Here is a 27,964-nt window from a genome sequence, read left to right as displayed (position 1 = left end):
TTGCATCTCTAATCACCTACCGCCTGACCGTTGTCCCTTGCCCCGATTCATGGCTTAACAAGTTGGAGCGAATCCTTTTCCGCTTTTTGTGGAAAGGAGGAAGGCCACTTGTGAGGCGCTCCGTTTGCTGCCAGGAACCGTTAAAGGGTGGGTTAGGAATGCCTTGGTTGATGATGCGCAGACATGCGTTGAGGCTAAGGCATCTCTGGCACCACCTGGAAGGTGATAAGGTGTGGAGTCCGCTGGCAGGGGGATTTTTCCCGAGACCGGCCTCCTTAGTGAATTTTAAACCCGGTTACATCAAAAGATGGAAACTGACTCCATGGCAAAAGGAGTGCCGACAGGCACTCACGCTGATCCACAAGGCGGGCAAGGCCGGCTGCGGAAATACCACCTCGGTATTTTATAGAAAGCTGGTAGAGGCAAAAAACGACGACGTCCTAGGAGGGGCTCTGGGGTTTGACGAAGACCAGCTTACCAACCTGTTTAAAAAAACTTTCAGGTCGGGGTATTTGGATAATTTCCAAAGATCCCTGGCCTGGCAGTGCTATAGGAATGCTTTACCTGTTCGCGAGAAGTTATCGCGGCACGGAGTTTCAGTGCCACCGACGTGTCCAAGGTGCGAGTTGGACGATGAAACCGTCCAGCACGCTTTTGTTCACTGTCGGAAGTTGTCCGACTTGATAAGTTACGCAGAACACGTGTTATCGCATCTGGGGCGAGTACAGCTGTCGGCTGAGTCTATGATTAAGATGATACCGCCAACTGGACTCTCGAAGGAAGGTGAGGCATGTTTTCACTGCACGGTTGCAGTAGTAAAAGAATGCATGTGGAGAACAAGAATGGAAGGAGCCGCGATAGGATCCTTTGTCTCCGGCCCCGGCTTGCTCACTTACTTCAGATATCATCTGAAGAGCAAAATGGGGCTGGAAAAGAGGATCTTACCACGGGGTGTGTATGAGAAGAGATGGAAGGAAGTGGAAAAAAAGGTGGGTGTCAGAAACCCAGCTTGACCATGGAGGAAGGAGAGGAAATAAAAGCTGCGGGGCCTCATAAATTGCCGGGGTGTAAAAACTCCAGTGAGATTATAAGTTCATGTACTGTTGTTTGTTCTACTGGTCATGTAAAGGACATTTATGTTATAATGAATAATCCAAATGTAAATGAAAATTTTTAATCGAATCTCTTAAATGTTTTTTTGTATGTATGTCCTGTATTTGTCCTTCTGTGTAATCGATTTTTATAATCATAATAAAGAAATACCCCATTCACTCGCTACACCTTCAGAGAAAACACAGACTTCCAAAAATGGCCAGTTAAGTCAAATCTCATCCTGCTCTTTTCATATTTTTAAGCGTTTTGTTTGGATAGCTTGATCTGTTCTCCCTTCGTTTCTCTTCTCTAAACATGGCGACTACATGCATTGCATTTTTAAAGTTTATTTTCCTTCAGAGCCATCTTCGATGTTTATCCCATTCTCCTTCGAAAATATGCCCCCTCGTTTCCTACCGTATTTTTTTCATTATTTATCTATTTTCTTTCTCTACCGTATTTTTTTATTATTTATCTATTTTCACTCATTCTCTCTCTGGCTTTCATTCAGTTTTTATCTAATTAATTATTTCTCCCCCTCAAATATAGTATTCAAACTAGTTGCTTCGATTTTGTCGCCCACCCTCCCACCACCAATACCGGAAGTTTCTACCCAAATACCGGAAACTGCCCCCCCCCCACACTAGCACCTATGAAGGGTTTATCTGAACATATAGCGCAAAAAATTGTGAAAAGTATGCAGGTTGTAGTCGAGAGTTTCCATATGAAATCTGCCAAATGCAAGCTTTCTTTTCAGGTACATGACACGGCTGTCCCTCGTCCCAGTGTCTCTGATGCCCACACCTCCCAAACCCTCAGAGTTGGCACACTCAATGTTGGCACATTGAAAGGTAGGTCTGGAGAGATTGTAGAGCTGCTTGAACGGAGACGTGTGGATGTATGCTGTATCCAGGAAGTAAGGTGGAGGGGAGGTTCTGCTAGGCTCCTCACAGGCAAGGAACACAGGTACAAGATTTTCTGGGCAGGGAACACTGACGGAGTCGGGGGCATGGGTATACTTCTTGCGGAGAAATGGGTAGGTAAGGTAATCGAGGTAGTCAGAGTAAGTGACAGAGTAATTAAAATTAGATTAGTTCTTCACCATAGGACAGCTACCATCATCTCGGCATATGCCCCTCAACCAGGGCTACCGGAAGGACAAAAAGACCAATTCTATGACACCCTATTGCGGACTACCTCATTGACAAATGACAGTGACCTTCTCTTCGTGGCAGGTGATTTGGACGACATGTCGGGGGCTTCCATGGCGTCCATGGAGGCTACGGTTTTGGCTCTCGAAATGAGGAAGGAACCAGGCTGCTGGAGTTCTGCGATGCAAATGACCTTATGGTCTGCAATACCCACTTCAGGAAACCCACCTCTCACCTAGTCACCTACCGTTCTGGCAGACACACCAGCCAGATTGACTACATCCTTGCCAGAAAAAGGGAAAGAGGGCTGATTATAAATGCCAAAACCTTCCCAGGCGAAGAATGTACTCCCCAACATAGATTAGTAGTTAGCGACTTCAGGATCAGAGCTAAATGGTTGCCCAGAAGAAGACCAGCTTGGAGGAGAAGGGTCTGGAAGCTTAAAGATCCTGCAAATGGACAGAGATTTAGAGACATACTACTCGAAGCCTCTGACGAAATAGAAGGGGATATAGCTTCACTTAATGTGGAAGACAACTGGAGATTCCTACGGGACAATCTGCTGACAGCCACTGACCAGATCTGTGGATGGAGCAAAGTACCATCTCGACCCAGAGTAACATGGTGGTGAAACACTGTGGTTGACAGGGCTATTAGACAAAAGAGACAGGCTTGGAAGGACTGGAAGAACGGTGGTAGCAGGGAATTGTATCAGACAGCCAAAAGGGAAGCTAGGAGACAGGTTTATTTAGCCAGAGGGGAAGCGGATAAGAAAAAATTTGCCAATGTTCTGAGCCGTGAGGATGAAAGACTTGAGGTATTTCGTGTTGCAAGACAGTGTGTGAGAGAGAATCGTGATGTGGTAGGAGAGAAGTGTGTTCGCATGGATGATGGTTCACTTGCGCTAAATGAGGATGCAAAGAGAGAGGTTTGGAGATGCCACTATGAAAGGTTGCTGAATAAAGAAAATGAATGGGATAAAGAGAGTCTGCCGAATGTTGACCCAACAGAGGGACCAGCTATCCGAGTTGATAGTTCCGTGGTAGCTAAGGCAATTAGAAGCATGAAGACAGGGAAAGCCCCAGGCCCATCAGGAATTACTGCAGAGATGCTCAAAATATCTGGCAGTGTCGGCTATAACCTAGTCACCCGTATAGTCAACCAGGTGATACACGAAGGAGTCATACCCAATGACTGGTGTAGCAGCATACTAGTCAACTGCTACAAAGGTAAAGGTGATGCCCTGGATACAAATAATTACAGAGGTATCAAGCTGTTGGATCAGGTAATGAAGGTTACGGAGAGGGTCATAGCCCAACTAATTAGAGAGAGAGTTAGTTTAGATGAGATGCAGTTTGGGTTTGTCCCAGGGAAAAGCACCACTGATGCTATATTCCTGGTAAGGCAGCTGCAGGAGAAATACCTAGCCAAAGATAAGCCCCTGTACCTGGCTTTCGTTGACATGGAGAAAGCCTTTGATAGGGTCCCCCGATCCCTCATCTGGTGGTCAATGAGGAAACTAGGGATAGATGAATGGCTGGTGAGGGCTGTGCAAGCCATGTACAGAGATGCCGTAAGTAAGGTTAGAGTTGGCAGCATGTACACAGAAGAATTCAAGGTAGAGGTTGGGGTCCACCAGGGTTCAGTACTCAGCCCCCTCCTATTTATCATAGTCCTCCAGGCAATTATGGAGGAATTCAAGACAGGTTGCCCCTGGGAGCTCCTCTATGCTGACGACCTCGCTCTAATCGCTGAGTCACTATCAGAACTGGAGAAGTTCCAGGTGTGGAAGGAGGGTTTAGAATCGAGGGGCCTTAGAGTCAACCTAGCTAAAACCAAAGTACTAATAAGTAGAAAGTTAGAAAATCCACAAATATCCTCAGGAAGATGGCCCTGCTCGATCTGTAGAAAAGGTGTAGGTGGAAACTCTATAAGATGTACCCAGTGTAAGCTATGGACACATAAGAGGTGCAGCAATGTCAAAGGTAGGCTAACTGGGAAGATAGTTTTTGTATGTGGCAGATGCTCTGGAGCATTGACCTCCGAAAATCTGCAGAAAACAACTTCCGTCACTTTCCGGGGGGAAAAACTAGAAGTAGTTGATAGCTTCCGCTATCTAGGTGACCAAGTCAGTAGTGGGGGCGGGTGCGCTGAAAGTGTAACTGCTAGAATAAGAATAGCCTGGGCAAAGTTTAGGGAGCTCTTACCTCTGCTGGTGACTAAAGGCCTCTCGCTCAGAGTAAAAGGCAGACTGTATGATGCATGTGTACGAACAGCTATGCTACATGGCAGTGAAACATGGGCCGTGACTGCTGAGGACATGCGTAAGCTTGTGAGGAACGAAGCCAGTATGCTCCGATGGATGTGTAATGTCAGTGTACTTACTCGACAGAGCGTTAGTACCTTGAGAGAAATGTTGTACCTAAGAAGCATCAGTTGTTGTGTGCAAGAGAGACGATTGCGCTGGTATGGTCATGTGGCGAGAATGGATGAAGATAGGTGTGTGAGAAAGTGCCAATCCCTAGCAGTTGAGGGAACCCGTGGAAGAGGTAGACCCAGGAAAACCTGGGACGAAGTGGTGAAGCACGACCTTCGGACGTTAGGTCTCACCATGGAAATGACTAGAGACCGAGACCTATGGAAGTATGCTGTGCGTGAGAAGACCCGGCAAGACTAGTGAAGCCATAATCCGTGGCCCCTACCTGGGACGTAGTCAGTCCACCTGTGCATACCTTCCTTCTTGTGACACTTGTGAAGACCTGTTGAGGCAAGTGAGAATCGAATCGAATCAAATCAAATCAAATCGAACCAAATCAAAATAGATGAACATCAATGGAATTTGTATCCTTGTGGTACCAGTGCCGGTGGCACATAAGAAAACCATCCGAACGTGATCGTAGCCAGTACCGCAACGACTGGCCTCCGTGCTGAGGGCACATAACAAACACCATCCGAGCGTGGCCGTCCGCCAGCCCCGTCTGGCACCTGTGTCGGTGACACATAAGAAAACACCATCCGAGCGTGGCCGTCAGCCAGCCTCGTCTGGCACCTGTGTCGGTGGCACATAAAAAACACCATCCGAGCGTGGCCGTCTGCCAGCCTCGTCTGGCACCTGTGTCGGTGGCACATAAAATCACCCACTACACTCTCGGAGTGGTTGGCGTTAGGAAGGGCATCCAGCTGTAGAAACACTGCCAGATCTGACTGGCCTGGTGCAGCCTTCGGGCTTGCCAGACCCCAGTTGAACCGTCCAACCCATGCTAGCATGGAAAGCGGACGTTAAACGATGATGATGATGATGATGATGACATATATATATATTTAATAATAATAATAATAATAATAATAATAATAAAATATTAGGGAATATAATTCCAAACTTACAGGGAAAAATTCAATTTAGTAACACTAAATCAAATTTCCCAATATATAATACATGTATATAAATTAGAGAAGAACCACCATGAAGCAATTCAACAATGATATACTTAAATCATACCAAATAGGAAAAAATTAAAGATATGATAAAACATTTACCTAGAACTAAATAAAGTACTAAATAATAAATAAATAGTATATAATTAGTAAATAGACTACATGCATTTCGTGGCTATATTTTCAAATTGATAATAAAATCAATTCAATTTAAATATAGTCACTCATCTGGTATAAGATAAAAACAAAATAATTAAATAAATGTACGTATATTATCTTATAAGAAAAGATAAACATATATAAAAATACGTAATTTTACAATAAAAAAATCGAACAAAATTCAATAATATATCTTAAAATAAAAACATGACTTATCTTATTGAATATATTCTGTTAACTAAATCTTTAAACTTAATACATAGGACATAGTGTTTATAATAAATTTATCTCATTAAAAACGTGGTGTAAATAAAAATAGGATAGAAATATTTATTTTATCTATGAAAATATATTTTAGCTTATTGAAGAAAATAACAAACTATAGTATATCATCATCATCATCGTTTAACATCCGTTTTCCAAGTAATTAATACAAAATATTTAAAACAAAATATTTAAAATACATAATATACATTAAGTGAAGCTAAATTACTATAATTTAATCAATATCCATTAAATTATTTATTTATGTATTTATTTAATAAACATCTGAGTTTAATCTTATTCTAATTATGTATTATGTACTAAAAAAACTACATGCTAACTTATACATAATATTACTACAAACTATAATTACAAAATTTAAAAAAGAAAAATGGTTCAATTATATACACACAAATTAGTTAAACTTGTTATATAATTAATTCAATTTATGTATAGATTTAATATTTCATCCATTTGTAGAATTAACCAAAGTTTCTATTCATCATCATCATCATCGTCATCATTTAACATCCGTTTTCCATGCTAGCATGGGCTGGACGGTTTTGACTGAGGGCTGGCAACCAGATGGCTGCACCAGGTTCCAGTCTTGATCTGGCAAAGTTTCTACAGCTGGATGCCCTTCCTAACGCCAACCACTCCAAGAGTGTAGTGAGTGCTTTTTACGTGTCACCTGCTCGGGGGAGGGGACAGTCAGGCACTACTGGCAATGAACTCACTCGAATCTTTTTACACGTGCCACCGACACAGATGCCAGTGAAGCGACACTGGTAACGATCACGCTCGAATGGTGCCCCAAAATATTTACTTAAATGCAATATTACATAACAAATAAAAAAATTACTACCTATTCGATAAGATTTTGTTTTACAAAACTATTTTCCAACGTAAATTATATGTAATATGTTAAGATTATAGTTCACAAAATAATAACAATAATAATAATAATAATAAGTAAATAAATATACATATCGTAACTTATAATTAACAAATAACAATATAGAAATCAATATTTTTACAATAAAAATCTAACAAAATTCAACAATATTGTTTTAAAAAGAAATTCATGACTTATCTAAGAAAATCTGTTTAACAAAATATCTCTGTCAGTCTAGCTGCCCTTTCGTCATCCAGCAACGCTGTTTTCAGGTTTCTATTCTCCTCCCTATCTGCCAATCTCACTCTTATTACGCCTTTCATTTTTGCAATTCATTTCTCTATTTCAACACTTTTCTCATACATCACTATCAGTCTTTCATGTTTTCCTTTAGTTGACATTCTCTCTTCATTCTCTGTTCTTATTGCTGGTGTTTATATCTCATCTTCCAGTTCCTTCCGTCCCTCCTCTTCCTTACTTGTTGAAGGCTCTGGTTCCTGTGTTCGATCTCTCGTTGCTTCATTTTTTTATTTTTTCCTTTTCCTCTGCTTTTCTTTTCTTTTTCGGAGGGGATTCACTATTTTCTCTCCTCTTTACCTCAGTGAACTCTGTTTCTTTCTCTGTTATTACATTGACTTCTTCCTGGCACTCCACCTCCTGTTCGTGTTTCTGGGGACACTTTGCCTTTATATGCCCCCTTACTCAACATTTGAAACATATTGGCGGTCTACCCTCCACCACGATTCTCAATCTGGTTTCGTCGGGTAGGATTATCTCTTCCACAATTTTGTGGAGGTCAGGCAGGCTGGTATGTACCATAACTTCCAGGCCTACCCCCACCAGTTGACCTCCGCTGTCTTTGACATTTTCAGTATCTCTACTTTCTCCTCTGTATTGTAGAGGTTGGCTGCCACAAGTCAGTCCTTGTTAATTTTGGGTGGCACTCTCCCTATCCTAACTCTGGCTGCGTGTCAACCATAGTAATTAGGCAAGAGTGCCCACTATGCCAATTTCAAGGCTACGGTGGAGTACTTCTTTGCTTCATTCTCATTAACGAAGTGCACCTCCACCGTGCCAAACTTCAATGTGAACATTGTAAATTATGTTAAACAAAAAGAAAATAATGAAAAAAGAACTGATGAATGGACAAGTTTGTGTTCTCCCAGTCAACAGCTTTATCATTACTGGTACTTTAAACTCTTTGGTTGCATATTTGTGTGAATAAAATCGTTTTTGTTTGGAATAGAAAAAAAGTCTATCTTTATTTCTTCTTTTGCTGGTGTCTCAAATTTAGTTTAAATCCGTGTTTCTCAAAGGGGAGGCCTATGAGACGGTCGGACAAGTTGTTTTGAGAAAATTTGGTCTAAATGTTTGACAACTCAATACTGTCCATTGGACGGGGGGGGGGCGTTTTGCTCGTATATATATATATATTTCTTTACTGCCCACAAGGGACTAAACATAGAGGGGACAAACAAGGACAAACGAAGGGATTGAGTCGATTACATCGAACCCAGTGCGTAACATGTACTTTATTTATTGACCCCGAAAGGATGAAAGGCAAAGTTGACCTCGGCGGAATTTGAACTCAGAACGTAACGACAGACGAAATACCGCTAAGCATTTCGCCCGGCGCGCTAACGTGTCTGCCAGCTCGCCGGACAAAGAAGATTCCATCGTCCTGAACAACTGGAGCGCCGGTTCAACTCCAACCAACGGAACAAGGGGCACAATGTTTTTCTGTTTATTTACCTCCGTAACAATATCTTTTATAAACGTTCACTACCTTGCCAGAACTATATAAGCTAATCAGAGACCTTCTCTAAATGCAATAAAAACTATAACATATTTAGAACACTATTTCAGAAAATTATCACCGTTCTCTTTGAGCATGTATAAAAGACAAGAGCAGGCAGGCAAAATGAGTAAAACAAGGTGAAGTTGCCTTTTCGGTTCTTCAGAATTTCATTTGAAAATGAACTCATACACATAAACATCCGTCTTTAGACATCAGAAAGATCAGGAGTGCAAGAAAAAATTTAAATATCTTAGTTAAATGAAAGAGGATCATGGAAAAATAGTACATATGGAATTAACGAAACTCTAAGTCTAAAAGGTCAACATCAAATATTTTCTATAGCTTCTTCACAGGTTGCTAGAGTGGCTCTCTTCCTGGTATATTTATGCACAATGCAGTTAAAGAGAAGAAATTATTAATATTAGTCATTACTCATTTTGCTCCAGTTTAGACATTTTTGTTTTGCTGTTATTTTTGAAACTTGAAGATTATCAAATTAGATATATATTGATGTAGACTCCAACAGAGAAAAGAATATTGGTGGTTAAACACCAAAAATTATCCAGGTATTTTATTAGCTGTCCCAATTACAATCGGGTCAAAGTCGAGGAAAAATTTCTTGAAAAAAAGTACCTGTCACTGATATCTCAAAAACTTTCACAACTTCAACAACTACATAAACTATACTGACCAATTTTTACTCCCAAATGTGATGCAATGGTACAGAATAGGAATACCATACTTGCGTTGTAGTGGTTGAAAACTGGTAGGGAGAAAATAAGAAATCGGAAATTACTCGTTTTGCCCCAGTAACTAATTAATTATGCTCACTTTTATTTAGTACTAGCAGTATCGCCCGGCGTTGCTCGGGTTTGTAAGGGAAATAACTATATAAGCATTTTTAGAGAGTTATAGCCAAAAAATAGCCAAAAATGCATTAAAAATGGAAAAAATATGATGGTAAATTTTTTTTTAAATCGTTGACTCATCGTAGACATTTTTAGAGAGTTACTTCCCTTATATAATAGCGAAAAAATGCATTAAAATGGAAAAAAACCATGGTAATTTTTTTTTTAAATCGTAGACTCATGTAGACGCTTTCTTAGCCATTTCTGTTTTGGTGTCTTCAAGCCATGAAGTCGTTGTTCTAAAAGAACGCTGGTCTCCTTGACAACGCATTACGACGTTGATTTCCTTACACTCCCTTCCCCACAGGTGCAGGTGTGAGCGTGGACGCCAACTCCGCCGCCATCGACACACGAAAAATTATGCATTAAAATGGAATAAAAAATTATGTTAAATTATTTTTAAAATCGTAGACTCATCGTAGACGCGCGCTAATACTCAGACGGGCTCGATATGAATCACGACTATAAGCTACCCGAATTTGGTTAAACTGCACCGCAAAATGTGGGAGTAGTTAGGAATCTAAATCGAAGGGGACAGACACTCACACAACTACAGTTTTATATATATAGATATACATAGCGCAGTAGTGGTGAGATGTGACAGCAAAGAAAAGCATACATTCACTCTCTGCATGCAATTAGACTCGGAAAGTTCGTGAGGAACCCATTGACCCAATTTGCTGACTTTTCCGATAGCACACAGGTCTCAATGAATGGTTGAATGACCAAATCCAAGCTTCTCTGCTAGTTCCTCAACAGTTACGATGAGATTTTGTTCCACCAGGGTTTTCAGGATGTCCTTGTCGAGTTCTACAGATCTTTCAGGATGAGGCTCGTCTTCTAGGCTGTAGTTTATGGCTCGGAATTTCTGGAACCACCATTGACACTGCCTTACGCTTATTGTCCAATCCCCATATACTGCATTAATATTTCTTGTACTTTCCGTTGCGTTGTTGTCTTTATTGAACTCATAAAGCAAAATATGCCAAATATGCTCCTTTGTTACTTCCAATATAGCTTTGAAAAAAATAGCTGTTAAAATCGAAATGCACTCTTCAAAACTTGCACTATGAATAAGGACAAGATAAAATTACTGCCTGCTTTTATAGCAAGTTAATATAAGTAGTTTATCCCATTCCCCTCTGACTTTTAGTTCAAGCTGTTGAAAAAACCGCATTATTATATATATATACATACATACATACATATACACACACACTCTCTCTCTCACACACATGCACACATTTATATTCTGTTATTCTTTTATATGTTTCAGCCTTGAGGTTGTGGCCATGCTGGATCATGTGTGTGTGTGTGTGTGTGTGTCTATCTGTCTGTCTGTCTGTATGTATATATGTATATGTATGTGTGTGAACAATAATATTTTCAACAGATGTGTTGCAAATGTATCTGATTGTTCTCAAGCTTCAATACTGTGTGTGTGTGTATGTGTGTGTGTGTGTGTTTGTATGTATGTATATGTATGTATGTATGTGTGTATGTATGTGTGTGTGTATGTATGTATGTGTGTGTTTATGTGTGTGTGTGTGTGTATGTATGTATGTATGTATGTATGTTTACTTTATTACTAACACAAGCCACTACGGTTATTTAATGTAAAGTCTTCCTCAAATCACTCTCTGTCGCTATTTACTCTCTTCCAAGAACATTTTCACTCACTCTTATGTGTTAGCTTCCCATACATTTTACTCATGTATCTATCAGCCTCATAGACAGAAACAAATATTACATCTAGTTTCACTTTATTCGTTGCACACCGTGTGTGTGCGTTTGCGTGTGGTGTAAACCAGACTAAGAAAAGCATTTGACACACACACCAGAATGTGAGTTTTCTGTAAATTTTGCTTAATTGGAGTTTAAATTTTTAAAACTGGACCTGGCATGACGCGATGCTAGGTAAATTGTAATTGAAGAAATCCTATATTGTAGATTTGTATAACTCCCAAAGGGAGGCAGATAAAATCTGCCTTTTATAATAAGAGATTTAGTAATTTCAAGTGTTTGACAGAATGACGAAAAGCATAGGAAAATATAAGAAAAAAAAAGGTTCAGTTTCATGAAAAACATTTCAACATATATACAATAATTCTAAAGCAGAAAAAAAAAGGCTTTTAGCTACTGAGAGATGCAATTTGATAATTAAACTAGATTCAAAATTTAAATTTTGGAACATATTCTTTATTTACTTGATTCATAAAATATAACCAGTTTTCAATGCCTCACAGAAATAATTAAGTTTAGAAGTAACGTGTGTGTGTGTGAGTGCGTGCATATGTGTGTGTGAGAGAGAGCGTGTGCGTGTGTGTACCTTTAACTGCAAGTGGAAAGCGTTGAAAGAAGGAATCTGACCTAGAGACAATAACTTTTTTCTTCAATCTCTTTATCTTTATATGCATGCATATTTTCACACACAAACACACACACACACACACACACACACACAAACATACATCGATATACACATCTATCATTTTATCCTGACCACTAGCTAACACGTCTTCTCTATCTTCAGTTATTTATTGTCTCTGTCCCCCTTTTTTTTCTCTTCCTGTTTTTGATTTCACCTTACAAACACTTTCCCAATTTTTAAGTCGCTCCAAAAAAACCCTCAATCGAATAATACCATTTACAAGACTCTATGCTTGGAATGACCAAATATAAACACCATTGGAACACACACAAGGCACAGGAAACTTATATATACACTATTCTGCTTAAATAATGGAACTGCAAATGCAATATCCTTACGTATCTCAATTCTATTTTCATTCCTTCACTTCCCTCTGTATTTCATATCATCTCTACAATAATTATTACTTCAACATTACCGTTATCTTTCTCGTACCGTTTCTGATGAAGGGATATATAAATATCCCGGAAACAGCTGTAAGACCTCTTTCTCCCTCCTAAAACTATCTCGCTGCTGCAACCAATGGGCCAGGGGATAATTGCCATCTTTTAGCGCTTTTATATGAAGTGTACATTACGCCAAGCAATATCTGCAACTGACAACGATGAAAGCATCACAGACCATGACTTTTTGAAAAGTTACGACATCTACAAAGCCATATGAAACATAGCAGCTGCGTGGAATTAGATGAAGAGCACAGCTATGGATGGTATGTGGAAGAAACTGTGCCCACAATTTGTCAATGACTTTAAAGGCTTTGACAATGCTGAAATGAACAAGACAATACTGAAATGAACAGCAATGGAAATGGAGTTGGAAGAACAGGATTTTAAGACACACGTGGAAAGGCAGAGGAGGATAAGCGACTTTCATTCATGTTTTGAATCCGGCGGTACTAACATTAGCGGCCGTTACATTGAAGGAGTCGTTCTAATGTTTTAGTACCTTCGGATTATTGCAGAAAATCCATACTGAGGAGGAATGTGGTTAGTAAAGTTTATATTTTTGGATATTCTTTATTTAAAACCTGATTCCGAACGCGCGTCTATGGATAATTGGATATTGATTGATTTTCGTTACGTTACCCTCTGCTGGATGAATAAGATTCAAGTATTATGGTTTCTCTAGTAGACCTTTTTTTAAGTAGAAGAAATGGCTTAGATTTTGGCTGCTATTTCTGAACTTCGGTGTGTGGTGATGCATTTCTTTTGCTGATCCCTTAATATTAGTATATATATATATATATATATATATATATATATATATATATATATATATATATATATATATATATATATATATCGTGGCACTCTATCAGCTACAACAATGAGAGTTCCAGTTGATCCGATCAACGGAACAGCCTGCTCATAAAATTAACGTGCCAGTGACTGAGCACTCCACAAACACGTGTACCCTTCACATATTTCTCAGGGAGATTCAGCGTGACACAGAGTGCGACATGGCTCGCCCTTTGAAATACAGGTACAACAGAAACAGGAAGAAAGAGTAAGAGAAAGTTGTGGTGAAAAAATACAGTAGGGTTCGCTACTACCTCCTGACGGAGGCTCGTGGAGTTTTAAGTGTTTTCGCTCAATAAACATTCACAACGCCTGATCTGGGAATCGAAACCACGATCTTACGACAGCGAATACATTGCCCTAACCACTGGGCCATTGCGTCTCCACATATATATAAATATATATATATGTATGTATATGTATGTATATATATATATATATATATTTGTATATATGTATGTATGTATGTATGTGTGCGTGTGTGTGTATTTTTTCAACGTGTACAAATCACGTGGAACAAAAAATAAGTAGTTACCAGGGTAGCAAAGATTCACATAAGTACCAACGATGTAACAGCCTACTTATAAAGGTAGAAATTCCAGGGTTTAGTGAAATGTTTTTTTACCTATATATAAAAAAGACGTCAGAACTGGAAGTGATTTTACATTGAGAAACAGACTTTCTAGTCTCAGAATTACTGCTAAGAAAGCGAATGCGATTGGAATTTATATCAGAAATACTAATATTGTTGTTATTGTTCAAAGAATGGTTAGTGTTAATAATATCAATGTTATTATTTTCATTAAGTGGATTTCTATTTAACAACTTATTGTTATGCGAAGGGATGATTTGTGAAAGGTTTTTGGAGTCTGAAAACCCTATTCTGATTTCTGAGTTCTTCATAGCAGTTGTCCAAAAGAATATCTAACCATTACTCTACATTTAGACATATCAATAAACGCAACAATACTGGGCTTAGTAAATTAATTTGGTCTCTGAAGGAATATGATAAACAATTTGATTTGGAATGGAATATTCTATCTAGGTCCTTTCCTTATGATAAAGGTAAATCTTTTTGTTCGCTCTGTAACGATGAACTGTATTTCATCCTGTTCTCAGAGAATCCTCTTGTAAACACATTTAAAGAATGCGTTTATCATTGCAAACATTGGCAAAACATACCTTTAGTTCCTATAAGTAATTTCTACCAGTCTATAGAATTCGACCATTAACTGTCTTCTTACATTTCATTTCCACTAAATATATCTTTTTCCATGCCTTTAATCTTTATTCCTATTCACCTATTGCACTTTATTTCTCCACTCTTAGTTTTCTGCTAATTTCTTTCTTTCTCCTTCTTCTCTTTCTATAAATTGCCTTTGACGTTATATCTATTAATGTTTTTTTTTTAAATAACTAACCAGCATTCCCTTAATCATATATACATTTGGTAAAAATTTCTTAAAGGTTCGTCTCGCTTCTATTTTCCTTTCCTGCTGGGAAGATTGCATGGTTTTACATCATTTTATTCTTTCTGGAATAATACCAATGTTTTCTTCGAAACATATGTCAGAAGTATAAAGATTTGAATAACACCTTCGTTTAACGCCAGTTATATACAGGGGTTGGACAAAATAATGGAAATACCTAGCATCATAATTTTGAAATATCTATAAAACCGCCAAAGGCTTGTTTATTTTTATATTTTTTAAATTTATTATTAGTGTTGCTTAATATGTTTTTTTTAATTGCTGTTTCTTTTCAAATATTAGAAAAAGGTAATTAAAATTCATTAAAATAACAGATCTATCGGACTTTCAAAGCAGTCAAATTGTTGGTGCTCGTATGGCAGGTGCTAGTGTAACGAAAACAGCCGAAATGTTTGGTGTATCAAGAAGTACTGTCTCGAAAGTAATGACAGTCTTCGAGAAAGAGGGAAAAACCTCCTCTATTTTGAAACTATTCAAACTCTGTACGAGTCCATACCTCATAGAATTCAAGCTGTAATTACTGTCAAAGGCGGTCCTACTTCATATTAAAACAAATTTGTTTGAAATTTTAAGGTGTTTCTATTATTTTGTCCAACCCCTGTATGTGTGTGTGTGTGTGGACATTCTATATTGCTAACATTTACCAATGGGTTTTTTCATTGTGTCCCATTTTCTATCACTAATAAAACCGTCTGCATTTTTGTCGATATGGGTAGGCTACTTTACAAAGAAAATATACTGTTCTTCTATAAAAATGAAAAAGCTCTTCGATAAGCTCGTGCAATGTAGGGCCCATTGAACAGCGTTTCCTTTTTAGATAGGTATAAACTCATAAAAGGATATGTGTCTCTGACACATATCTGCGAGCTGGCAGGAACGTTAGCACGCCGAGCTAAATGCTTAGCGGTATTTCGTCTGCCGTTACGTTCTGAGTTCAAATTCTGCCAAGGTCGACTTTGCTTTTCATCCTTTCGGGGTCGATTAAATAAGTACCAGTTACGCACTGGGGTCGATATAATCGACTTAATCCGTTTGTCTGTCCTTGTTTGTCCTCTCTGTGTTTAGTCCCTTGTGGGTTGTAAAGAAATAGGTATTTCATCTGCCGCTACGTTCTGAGTTCAAATTCCGCCGAGGTTGAGTTTGCCTTTCATCCTTTCGGGGTCGATTAAATAAGTACCAGTTACGCACTGGGGTCGATATAATCGACTTAATCCGTTTGTCTGTTCTTGTTTGTCCTCTCTTCGTTTAGCTCCTTGTGGGTAGTAAAGAAATAGGATATGTGTCAGAGACAAACAGTAACTTTAAATTCTACATTATCTTCCAAATTTCTATTTTGTGTTAAGAATTTTTTTCTTTTTTATTCTTTGACAGAAATGTACAATAAAAAAATAACAGCCTTAATTGCAATCTGTACCACGCTGTATCTATGCTGGATGATTTATGGTGAGTTTCTTTCTTAGTTATAACAATGGATAATTGAAGTTCATTGAATGTTAAATCCAACATTTATTTAGTTAGCTAGTTACTTGTATATTTACAACTTTGAGTGAACAATTACCAAAACACCGTGTGAATTCGTTGAATGGAACTTGATATACTAGAATGATATTAAGAATGCATGCTGTCCCATAATAAAATCAACTCCAATGTTATTTATATTTTTACATGAGTGTATAATAATATTTATATAATTACGTAATGGCTTGCCAATAGTGAATTTTGGCGGACTAGAAGCAAAGTTGTTTCTTGGTACATAATCATAGAAAAGCTTGAATTTGCATGAGAGCCAGGAAATATAATCTGTTATTATTTGTGATGTGTTTATGACTAAGGATTGGTTGGCTATTTATCTATTGGTGAGGATAATGTGTTCAAGGTACATGCATAGAGAAGTACGTTGAAAACAAAGTAATTCTTTCAAAAACAGGTCGAACAGTGACCAAAAATCCTATATTCATCAACCTTCTCTGAAATCTTCTCAAACCTCTGCACTGATTCTGGCATGCTTTCTCTTTTATAACCCATCTATAATAGGGAACAACAACAACAGGATATATAATATGGGGTGGAATTTCTGCAAACTGATTTGTTGCTATTCAGAGCATATCATCAGATCTAAGTGTAGCCTGAGCCTTCTTACTGAATACTAGTAAAACATTACAAGCTTTGAATTTGAAATTATTTTGTGAGTCATGCTGCTAGATGAAATTTTCAACAATTCTTAATGTATATACTTTACTTCACGTTTGTTTTCCAGATGCTTCTCAGTCATCAAATGATCATTCTTTGACTTATTTTAATGAAAGGAAAAAATTTTTGAAAAATATTAAGATCACTTTTAGATCACAGCCAAAAGGATCAAAAGTTGATAAACGTTACTATGAAAACCCGCAGCCATATGAATATTACTTTAAAAATCTCATCAATGAACCAGTTCTTTGCAGTCAATATGAACAGGTATTTCTTCTTTACATCGTCCGTTCAATTTACGGCAATTTGGATCGACGAAAAGTACTAAGAAAAATTTTCCAGGATATTCCATATGATTCTTTCTCAAAAGACATTATTATCAAACATGTTTTTCTTTTCGCCAATACAAATAATTATACAACTGAATCGCTCATTCGTAAGGAGAGTAGAAAATACAGAGATGTTATCCAGGAAGATTTCCCAGAATCTTATGGAAATGTCTACTTAAAGACACTTATTGCATGGAAATGGAGTGTGGAGTTTTGTGCCAATGTGGAATATGTTATGGTATTAAATGATGAACTTTTTGTTGACCAGGTCAAACTTGTGTCATTTCTTCACTATGATTTGTCTCAAGCTGATTATGATAATCATTTTGCACTTTGTTATTGTCTTGGCGGACGAGAGTCTGAGCATAACAAATACAAAAGATTCCGTGATCTCGGTCAGAAAATGTTGTATCAGGGGAAGTACTATCCTAAATTTTGTCATGGTGTTGGTTACGTAGCACATATTAGTGTAATCAGAAAACTCTATCTGGGATCATTGCAAAACAAAATGCTCATGCCAGATGATGTTTGGAATGGTGTATTGTCAGAAAAGTTAGGCATTTCCCTAAATTGTCGAAATGATCTCTTTCATACAACCAGATATTATCGTCCCCTTTTGAAGACATATCTGCAGTCCCCGATCCTTGTGTCAATATGTGACCAGTTTAGACCTATGCCGACAGCTCCCTGTATGCAGCAAATGTATGACTCAATTTACATACTGAGAAATAATAATCAAGTCCGTTATAGGTTTCAACAATATAAAGAACAAAGGGTTTTATCAAGGGATTCTGACGTTTAATTAGGGTCTATTTATTACCAGTATTGTTATGAATGGTATTATTATTATTTTATGTTTGACTTTGGCTTTACATTTGTACAAGTTGGCTCCAAGTCTCACCCAGAGACCTCAAGAGACAACAAGCTGGAAGTTCATGTTAGTGTTATGCCTAGGGTGCCCTTATATTTGGTTTTGTACATAGTATTATTATTATCATTATTATTATTATTATTATTATTATTATTATTATTATTATTATCATTATTATTATTACTATTATTACTATTATTATTATTATTATTATTATTATTATTAATAAAAACTCACAGCTTATTTTGGTAGGTATAATGGAAAATGTCAGCTGTCCACAGGCTGCAGACTAAGGTGATACTTGTTTACTGGTCATGCTTCAAGAACCCTACAAAGAATTCTTGCAGTTCCAAGCAATGCTGATTTTTGTAGGTGTTCTACCTTCACACTTGCACCGATCTTTTTCAGTTGGTAGTTGAATGCTGATACTTCCACGTGCACCAATTACTATTACGTCTACTCTCTTCATTAACCACAACCTTCGTATTTCCCACTTTATTTTTTCTCTTTTTTTTCACATTGATTTTGTTGTTACCGGGGCATGCTATGTCGATCATCATACATGTTCTTTCTCTTTTATTCACCACAACAATGTCCAGTTTCCAACGTCTGATCAGATGATCGCACTGGATCACTGCATCCCGCAGGATTTTGCAATTCTCATTTTCGGTGACTCCTTCTGGAGTTTTCTCATACCATGTCTTTGCTCTCTGTAGGCTGTGATTTCTATGGAGATCCCAATGGATCATTCTTGCTATATTGTCATGGCATCTTTTGCATTTGCGTTGTGCCATACCGTTTCACCCCGCTCACTACACATTCTGCATTTGTCGCTATCGGTAGTGTTGTCTATTCTGCACTTCATATAATTGGTCCTTAGCGCTTGTTCCTGAGCTGCGCATGTGAGTGCTTCTGTATCTATCTTCTCCTCATTAATAGCCATTGGTCCTCTGTATCTGTCTTGGTGTTCACGTCTCTTGCAACCTGACCGTACATTTTCTTTTCCTTCTATGCTTTTTTTTTTTGTTTTTTGCTCATTTCTTGTTTAAATTTTTCTTTAGTTACGCAATTTTCGGTTTTGATTGTGCCACCCTTCTTTGTGTGTTTCAACAGTTGTTCCACGGTATTTTTATACACCATTATTATCATTATTATTATTGTCATCATCATCATCATCATCATCATCATTATTATTATTGTTATTATTATTATTATCAGTATTATTATTATTATTATTATTATTATTATCAGTATTATTATTATTATTATTATTATTATTATCAGTATTATTATTATTATTATTATTGTTGTTGTTGTTGTTGTTATTTATTTTTAATCTGCATGTTTGTTACAATCACTTTCCGAGACACACCCAGCGTCTTAGTATGAGTGAAGGATAAGAGATGTTACAGTATGACTGAATGCTTGACAATTACAGCATTATTAAAACAAAATTTTCAAAAGATGTTGGGTCGCTTCAAAAATCTTTCTCCAAAAAATATTAAAAACCTTGTGGAAATACCCACACCAAAGCACAAGGGAGCTACCCCACCAGACAACAGTGTTAAGTAGAGCTTTTCTCCTTCGTAAAAAACTTTTGACATATTTGTGCTCAGAATCGGTAGCATGTCAGGGGCCTTAGGTTGCCTTAGAAACAAGGTCACCAATTAAACGACCTGAGGTTTTTCAATGTGGATGTAGCAGCCATTAGTGAAACCAGGCTTTCCTACCTGCGGGACCTCACAACCCTTTTTTGGCGGATACGAGATTTTTCTATCTCCGTGTCAGCCGAGAGTGGTGGGGATGGTACTGCAGTGCTTTTCCGGAAAGACTTGGATCTGAGAATAAAGGTATTCTTCCTGAATCCAGAAGGTAAGTTGGTGGTCTTGGATGTGAACAGCAGTGACGGTGGTGCCTTCAGACTGGTGGCTGCCTATGCTCTGACAGGAGCAGAGTGATCGGATTATTTCAAGGGTCTGGAGGTTTTCCTGGGAACGTCTCGCACTTTAGTGCTGGTAGAGGATTGGAACTCTGTCTTAGACAAACGTTTCGATCGTGTGGGAGTGAAAGCATCTGATAGGAGGGGGTGCAAAAGCCGCATCAACCTGCTCAGACGCTTCCAACTGTCTGACACATACCGACTAGATAACCCAAATCTACCAATGTGGACTTGGGCAAATCGCATCGGGTTATCTAGATCATATCTAGATAGAGTTTTCTGTAGGCCAGTGGATAAGGACAGCATAGGGTGTCCACAATTTCACATAGTCGGTTACACAGAACACAAGTTAGTGATCTGTACGGTCAACTTAGATAGGTTTCATAGAAAGGATCCCGGTTACTGGAAGCTAAACGCATCGTTACCAGTGTGCAAAGCTTATAGAGACTGGATTAGCAAATTAGTTAAGCAGTCGTTGACAGGGGCGATCGTCAACAACAACAGGTTGTTTGCTCTTAAGAGGGCAATTAGAGTAGGATCAATTAGGTTTAGTAAGGCTTTAGCTGTAGAAAAATATAAAATAGAGGGAGATTTAGTTAGAAAGCTAGACGAGGAGCTAGACAGGCATCGCAACTGACGTGTTGGGAGTGAGGTTGGCCCTTGACCAACACTTTGATGCCAAACACGAAGGCTGCGTTGTCAGAGCTAAGTCACGTTCAGTAAGCGGGGAGGGGGCTAAAGCCACTCGACGAGCCTGAGTGGTGGAGGCTGAAAGTAGCAACAAAGCCAGCATTCATTATTTGGTGGACCATAACGAGCGTGATGTGTTCAAACCAAAGCAGTTATGTGCAGCCTTTCAGCAGCACTTTGCTTGACTGTTTGAGACGAGCGGTAGGACGGATAACGGGGCAGAATTCGGTGTGTACCTGGACAGCCTGCTGCGACTCTCAGCGAACAAGGCGGAGTGCAGCGAAAGACTGATATCAGCCTGGGAAGTACAGGAAGCAATGAAAAGCTGCACGAGAGGCAGATCGCCGGGTTTGGATGATTTGCCCGACGAACTTTACATTTCAATGCCAGACTTGCTTCCGGGCCTTTTAGCAGACGTCTACTGCAACTGGCAACAAAACGGGAAAATTCCAGCTTTTGATTGTCGAGAGGTGGCCCTGCTGAGAAAGGACTCAAACAATGGGGACGATATAGAAAATGTCAGGCCCATCACTCTGCTCAATGCAGAGTTGAAGATTTTGGCCAAGGTGTTAGCCAAGAGGTTGGTGGTTGTCGTAGACAAGCTAATTGGCAAGGCACAAACATGCGCCATCCCAACCAGGTCTATTCGCGACAACCTCCACTTCATGTGCTACATCATAGAGAGGGTAGGTAACGAAGCTGGCACGGGTGGGGCTTTGATCAATTTAGATCAATCTAAAGGGTTAACCATCAATACTTGGCAGCTGTTCTCAAGGCAGCCGGTTTCGGTCCGGTCTTCCGTGGGTGGATCGCTGCTTTGTACAGCAGCATCTGCTCGTTTTTATGAATGAACGGTCACCTGTGAGAGCTGTTCAGCATCATGCGCTCGGTCTGCCAAGGATGCCCTCTCTCCTTCCTTTTCTATGTGCTGACTCTCGATCCACTACTACGGAAGTTGGAAGCATTGAAGGATGTCCTGCTTGATCTAAGGTGTGGAAAAAGCGTGTCTGGGGTGTAGGAAAAGTGTGTCGAGCCACAGGCATATTGACCTGACTAGCGACACACTAAATAAATACGAAGCAGTGACAGGAGCCAAAATTAGCGAGTAAAAGTCGGCGGGCTTCCAACTCGGCACTGGAGAGGAAAGTACATGCCGTCCAAAACGTTGTGGAGCGATTAAATTGCTTGGGGTCTGGTTCGGTCCGGACCTTCTGCTGGAGAAAAACTGGGACGAGGTGGTGAACAGGGTGGCCAATCTCACCCAGAAATGGGCCAAGAGGAAGCTGTCCCTGAAAGGTCGAGCCGAAGTTGCGAATGCGTACATCGCATCCGTCATCTATTACCGCTTGACCATCATCCCTTGTCCCGACTGCTGGTTGGCCAAACTGATGCGCTTACTCTTCCACTTTCTGTGGAAGAGGAACGTTCCACTAGTCAGGTGCTCCATATACTGTCAACAGCCGATGAACGGAGACCTTGGTATGCCGCGGTTGCTGTTGCGCAGACATGCGCTCAGGCTGCGGCATCTCAAGCGTTTCCTGGATGGTGAGCGAGTGTGGTCACCATTTGTCAGATTCGCATTTCCACAGCTCGTCTCTTTGACTGAGCTGCAATCTTGGAAGAAGCGTAGACCGAGAAAGGGCTCTTGGCACCTCAAGTGCCGTCAAGCACTCACAGCCCTCCGCGAGTAATGCGATTGGTAGTAGTTCCACTCTAGCGTTTTATTGAGGGTTAGTGGAGTAAAATGGCAACGACGTTCTCGGGAAAACTCTAAGCGTCGACGATGATCAACTAACCAGTGGAAGAATTTTCGGGTCGGGGCTTATAGATAACTTCCAGAAATTCCTTGCCTAACAGTGTTACCGAGAAGTGATGCCAGTTTGAGATAAACTTTACAAGCACGGAAGTGCCGTCAACCAGGCCTGCCCGAGGTGCGCTCAGGGCGATGAAACCATTCTGCACGCACTCGTCCAGTGCCTGAGCATTGCTGACCTGTGGATTTATGTCGAACAGCTGCTGTCGCATGTAGGACGGATCCGACTATCCTCTGAATCTATAGTGAAAATTGCTCCTCCCCCCGGGAGAAGAAGGCAATTTTCATTTGTCTGGTGGCTGTAGTGAATGAAGTAGGATGGTGGACCCGTTTGAAATGGCTAAAGTCAGACACTTTCCTCTTTGGCCAACATCTCATCAACTTTTTCAAGTTCCACTTGAAAAGGCAAGTGAGGATAGAGAAGGAAGTGTTGTCTTCTAGCAAATTTGTTGAAAGGTGGGTGAATGTCAGAAAAATGGCCAGTATAGATGGACCAATTCTGAGAACATACCTGTAAAAAAACCTGTTGATCAGGTACCCGTGTTTTTATGGGTTTTTCCACGAGTAACCTTTAAAGTGCGTCTCCTATTGGGAGTTTTTTTTCACTTGTTACATTGTTGTTTTTTTTATTGCTATCAAATGTTTCCACGAATGTGTTTTTTTCTTTCCAAAGTCCTTTGTATATCGTTTTGTATTGTCCTTTAATGTTTTGATTTATATTATCCCTTGTGGCTAAAAAAAAATTTATTATTAATATCATTATTATCATCATCATCATCATCTTCATCATTATTAAGGCAACCAGCTGGCAGAATCGTTAGCGCACTGGACAAAATGCTTAGCGGCATTTCACCCATCGCTACGTTCTGAGTTCAAATTCCGCCAAGGTCGAATTTGCTTCTCATCCTTTCAGGGTCGATAAAATAAGTACCAATTGAACACTAGAATCGATGTAATCAACTTATCCCCTCCCCTGAAACTGCTACTCTTGTGAAAAAATTAGAAATTATTATTATTATTATTATTATTATTATTATTATCACCATGACCATCATCATCGTTATAATTAAGGCGGCAAACTGGCAGAATCGTTAGCACGCCAGGTGAAATGCAGCAAGACTGATTTTCGTACCCCCCCCCCCCCCAAAAAAAAATACCCCTTTTTTTAAATAATTTTTTTTCTGCGCAAACCCCCGTTTTCGGCTACGGAGAATACGAATCTGCAAAAAAAAGTGGCTAAAATCTGTTGTATTGAATGACTTTCATAAAATATTGAAGGCACCGTCTGAATGATGTTTGTTTTTAAATTCCTCTTCGTATTTAAGGGGACAAATTTCACACTTTGGGATTCTCATCTCCTTACCTTCAAATTAATGACAAATGATCCAAAGGGAAAGAGGAACTTATAATAGTCGATAGATCGTCATTATCACCAATTTATATATATATACTCTATGTACTATAAGCACGAAAGGTAGTTGAGGACGTCATCCTTAATATCAATATTATCTTTTTTATCCTTTTCTTTTATTATTGTGAATTGAAAATGTTGGCGCCTGCTGGTGGTTTCAGGAGGTTGCGTGTGACGTAGCAATATGAATATGGACAATTGTTACCTTGTGATCGTGTGGGATGTACAACACATATGATGTGATGAATTAATAAAGCCTATGAATTTCTATCCACATGTCATTATTGTTATTTCATTCATTCATTCATTCATTCATACATACATACATACATACATACATACATACATACATACATACATACATACATACATGCATGCATGGTTGATGCCCCCTCGTTATCGAGTATGGCCATTGCACGAAGCTTAATCAATGTTGTTATCGTGCAATGCCTGTGCAAGAAGATTTTTTTAAGTGAGGAAAGGCTGTGCACTGAGTCAATCCCACTCACTAAGCAACAGCAGCCATAATCCGAAAAGAAGAACAAGTCAACATCATTGGTAACCACTGAGCCGCAGGTTTTATGTCGGAGTTATCCCAGTTATCTGAGTTACCTTATCCTAGAAGGATGCCCTAACAAAGGCTAGGAGTCCTTCACTCCCAATGGTTTAACCGCGCGATCAGGTATACTGTCCGATTTTTTCTATGTCCCCGCGCATGATACAGCCTTAAGACATTTATTGGGTGGCCGTTGACTCTCAAGAGTTCCTCCGCCCTTTGACGGGTTTTGTTTTTCATCCCGCAAAGTGTCCAATAAACACCCTCCTCACCAAGCAAGCTTGGTGGGGTTACCGGTTTAGTCGCCGACGACCCGACCATGCAACAGGTTGTACTGGGTTACATGTTACCAGTAGCACTCGAAAGTGACCATACATACATACATACATACATACATACTTACATACTTACATACATACATACATACTTGAAGCAAATAGGGTGAACACATCAAAGAGCCCATGGAGAACTAACTCGAAGATTTAGGAAAGCTCTGAAGGAGGTCAAACTCAACATTAAGATCGTTGGAAAGTCAAGGAGCTCCATCAGATCCCAGTTATGCAGGACATACACCTTTGAGAATACCAAATGCACCAATGATAACTGCATGGTATGTAAGATTAATCCTGGCAATAATTTTATATCTAGAAATGTAGTCTACAGCGTAAGATGCATAGAGGGTGCTTGTAAAGACAAGAACATGACATACGTTGGTAAAACATCTAGAAGCATTGCAGAGAAACTAAATAAATATTTCAGACAATATGACGACAAAAAAACAGTCCCCCATACTCTACCAACATGTCAAAGACAAACATGGAGATACATTGGTTCAACTTGACATATACATGTTATCCAAATACCCGAAGGACAAATACACTCAGACAAATACACGAGTACGTCCTCATAAATGAAACATCCCCAGAACTAACTAGGTAGTGAAACCCCAATGCCCACAGTTAATATATACACGGGTAGATTTGTTGTAGGCTGTTATGTAGAGGTGTGTGTGTGTGTGTCTAAGTAGGTAAATGGGTATATAAGTAAACAGATAGATAAGTAGATAGATAGGTACATACGTAATACGGACAAGCACACACACACATACACACATGCATAAACAAAAGAAGACTGAAACACATGGCCATATACACATACGCATACTTCACACACACACAAGGACATATATGGAGAAACAATTCATACATAGACACACGAACCCATACACATAGATACACTCAAACATGAATATGCCGAATACATGGTTAAACTAAAGCGTTACACCCGGTCATAAAAAACAAAAACAAATAGTGTAATAGGTGTAAAACAACTTCCTCTAAACGAATATGAAAAAAATAATGCGCGCCCGAAAGGGGGGTGGGGAGAGGCTTCGGAAAATTCACATCGTGAATTTCCGAAAGCGTCTGAGGAGCTGACCCAGGCACAAAAACAAAAAAAAATAGTGTAATAGGTGTAAAACAACTTGCTCTAAACGAATATGACAAAAAAAAAATGCGCGCTCGCGAAAGGGGGGTGGGGGAGAGGACTCGGAAAATTCACATCTTCAGTCCATGGCCTTTAAACTATGGTGTTTGACCCGGGCCGGAAAAAAATTAAAAAATAGTGTAATTGGTGTAAAATTACTTGTTCTAAACGATTATAAAGAACACACACACACAAAGAGGAAATCATAAACTCCGTATTTTTGTACGTATTTCTTTTTTTTTTTTTTTTGTTTTTGTGCCCGGGACAGCTCCAATAACGGACAGAGTCAACGACTACTGAAAAAGTTTGTAAGAAGCAACGAAAATTTAAGAAAAAATAAGTAAATGAGTGGAAATTGAACCGGCGAGTATGTTAATGAACAAGGCATCAAAACAGAATGGCTCTACTCAAACAAAATAATATATACTAGCTGGACCCACCCTTTAGTCGAAGACCTTGACCCCTGGACTTATTCCCTGTAAGCCTGGTGCTTATTCTATCAGTCTCTTCTGCTGAACAGCTATAATACAGAGACACAAACGCACCAACATACATACATACATACATACATACATACATACATACATACATACATACATACATACATACATACATACATATATAATGGGCATAGAAGTAGTGATCTGACTGGTGCGATTTTATGGTTTGCTGGTATGCCAAGAGAGATACAGGGCACAATCATATACATACAAACATACATATACATGCGCACACATACACAAACACATGCCTAAAAAGAAGGGACAATACCGGGACAGACAAAACAAACGTTGGGGTCAGGGTATCGAATGAGACGAAATGTATGAATAAACAATTAAAATATATACAATTAAATGAGAATGAGTGGTTAACAAAAAATGAAGCAGAGGACGCGGTTGACCCCACAAACCACATACTCACACGGAAGACTTTGCTTTCTCCTTTTTTTACGTTCTCGATTAAACAGGTTCTTTCACTCGCAACATACTCGCTATATACTTCCATCTTTTACGAAACACACTTTGCGACAGGTATATCTTCTCAGGCCTTATTTTCCGTTTCATGTGGAAAACGAAAAAGTCGATTAGCTCGAGACTGGAGATAAACATGACTGTTGCAATTCCTTTCACTCTCGTCTTCCATACTACTTCTTTCGCCATAGCAACTACCGAGAGAAAACTGGCTCAATCCTCCCTATTCGGGGAGGTGGGCGGAACAATCTTAATTACAGATTCGCTCGACAGTTGTACTCTTCTCGAATGCGACAGCAGGTGTTCAACATAAGCCCAGAGTTCAGTCACCTTGGGGCATTGCACAATCGCGTGCAGGAGTTTCACTGTCCCTCTCACATCTTGCACAAACCGACGAAGGTGCACACCCATGTCTAAAGAGCTTATCTCGAACCGGTAAAGCTCCTCTGTAACATTGCCAGGCCAGGGACTTTTGGTAATTATCCATAGGCCCCGGACCGAATGTTCTCTGGAACAGGCTGGCCAGTTGATCTTCGTCGAAGCCTAGGGTTTCTCCCAGGACGTCGTCACACTTAAACTCTACTAACCCTCTATAGAAGAACGAGGTAGTACCCCCGCCACCGGCGTTGCCCGACTGGGAGAGAAGCACAAGTGCCTGATGGCACTCTACATGCCACACGCCCAACCTCGGTCTACACTTGATCCATGGGTTCAGTTTGGTAAACGATGTGAACTGTGGCAATAACAGCTTGACGAACGGAGACCACACCTGCTCACCGTTCAGGTAA

General features: G+C 39.4%; 1 protein-coding gene across 3 annotated transcripts in view; it reads left to right on the top strand.

Moving 5' to 3' along the window:
- The window catches only part of LOC115213515 (beta-1,3-galactosyltransferase 1-like), a 71,346-nt gene that overhangs the window by 2,555 nt on the left and 40,827 nt on the right, over window positions 1–27,964 (top strand). Inside the window, exons 2-3 of one of the 3 annotated variants that reach the window (XM_029782528.2) lie at window positions 16,293–16,364; window positions 17,179–18,397. The exons of 1 other annotated variant lie outside the window; for it this stretch is intronic. In XM_029782528.2, coding sequence (XP_029638388.1) covers window positions 16,295–16,364; window positions 17,179–18,242 — 1,134 coding nt within the window. In that variant the 5' untranslated portion in view covers window positions 16,293–16,294 and the 3' untranslated portion in view covers window positions 18,243–18,397. Of the gene's footprint in view, window positions 1–16,271; window positions 16,365–17,178; window positions 18,398–27,964 lie in introns of those variants that run through there. One more of the 3 variants, XM_036503738.1, reaches the window with a different exon arrangement.

Source organism: Octopus sinensis, linkage group LG6 (genome assembly GCF_006345805.1).
Source record: "Octopus sinensis linkage group LG6, ASM634580v1, whole genome shotgun sequence".
Lineage (NCBI taxonomy): Eukaryota > Metazoa > Mollusca > Cephalopoda > Octopoda > Octopodidae > Octopus > Octopus sinensis.
Note: the sequence above shows the minus strand (reverse complement) of the source record. Positions and strands in the feature narration are given on the sequence as shown.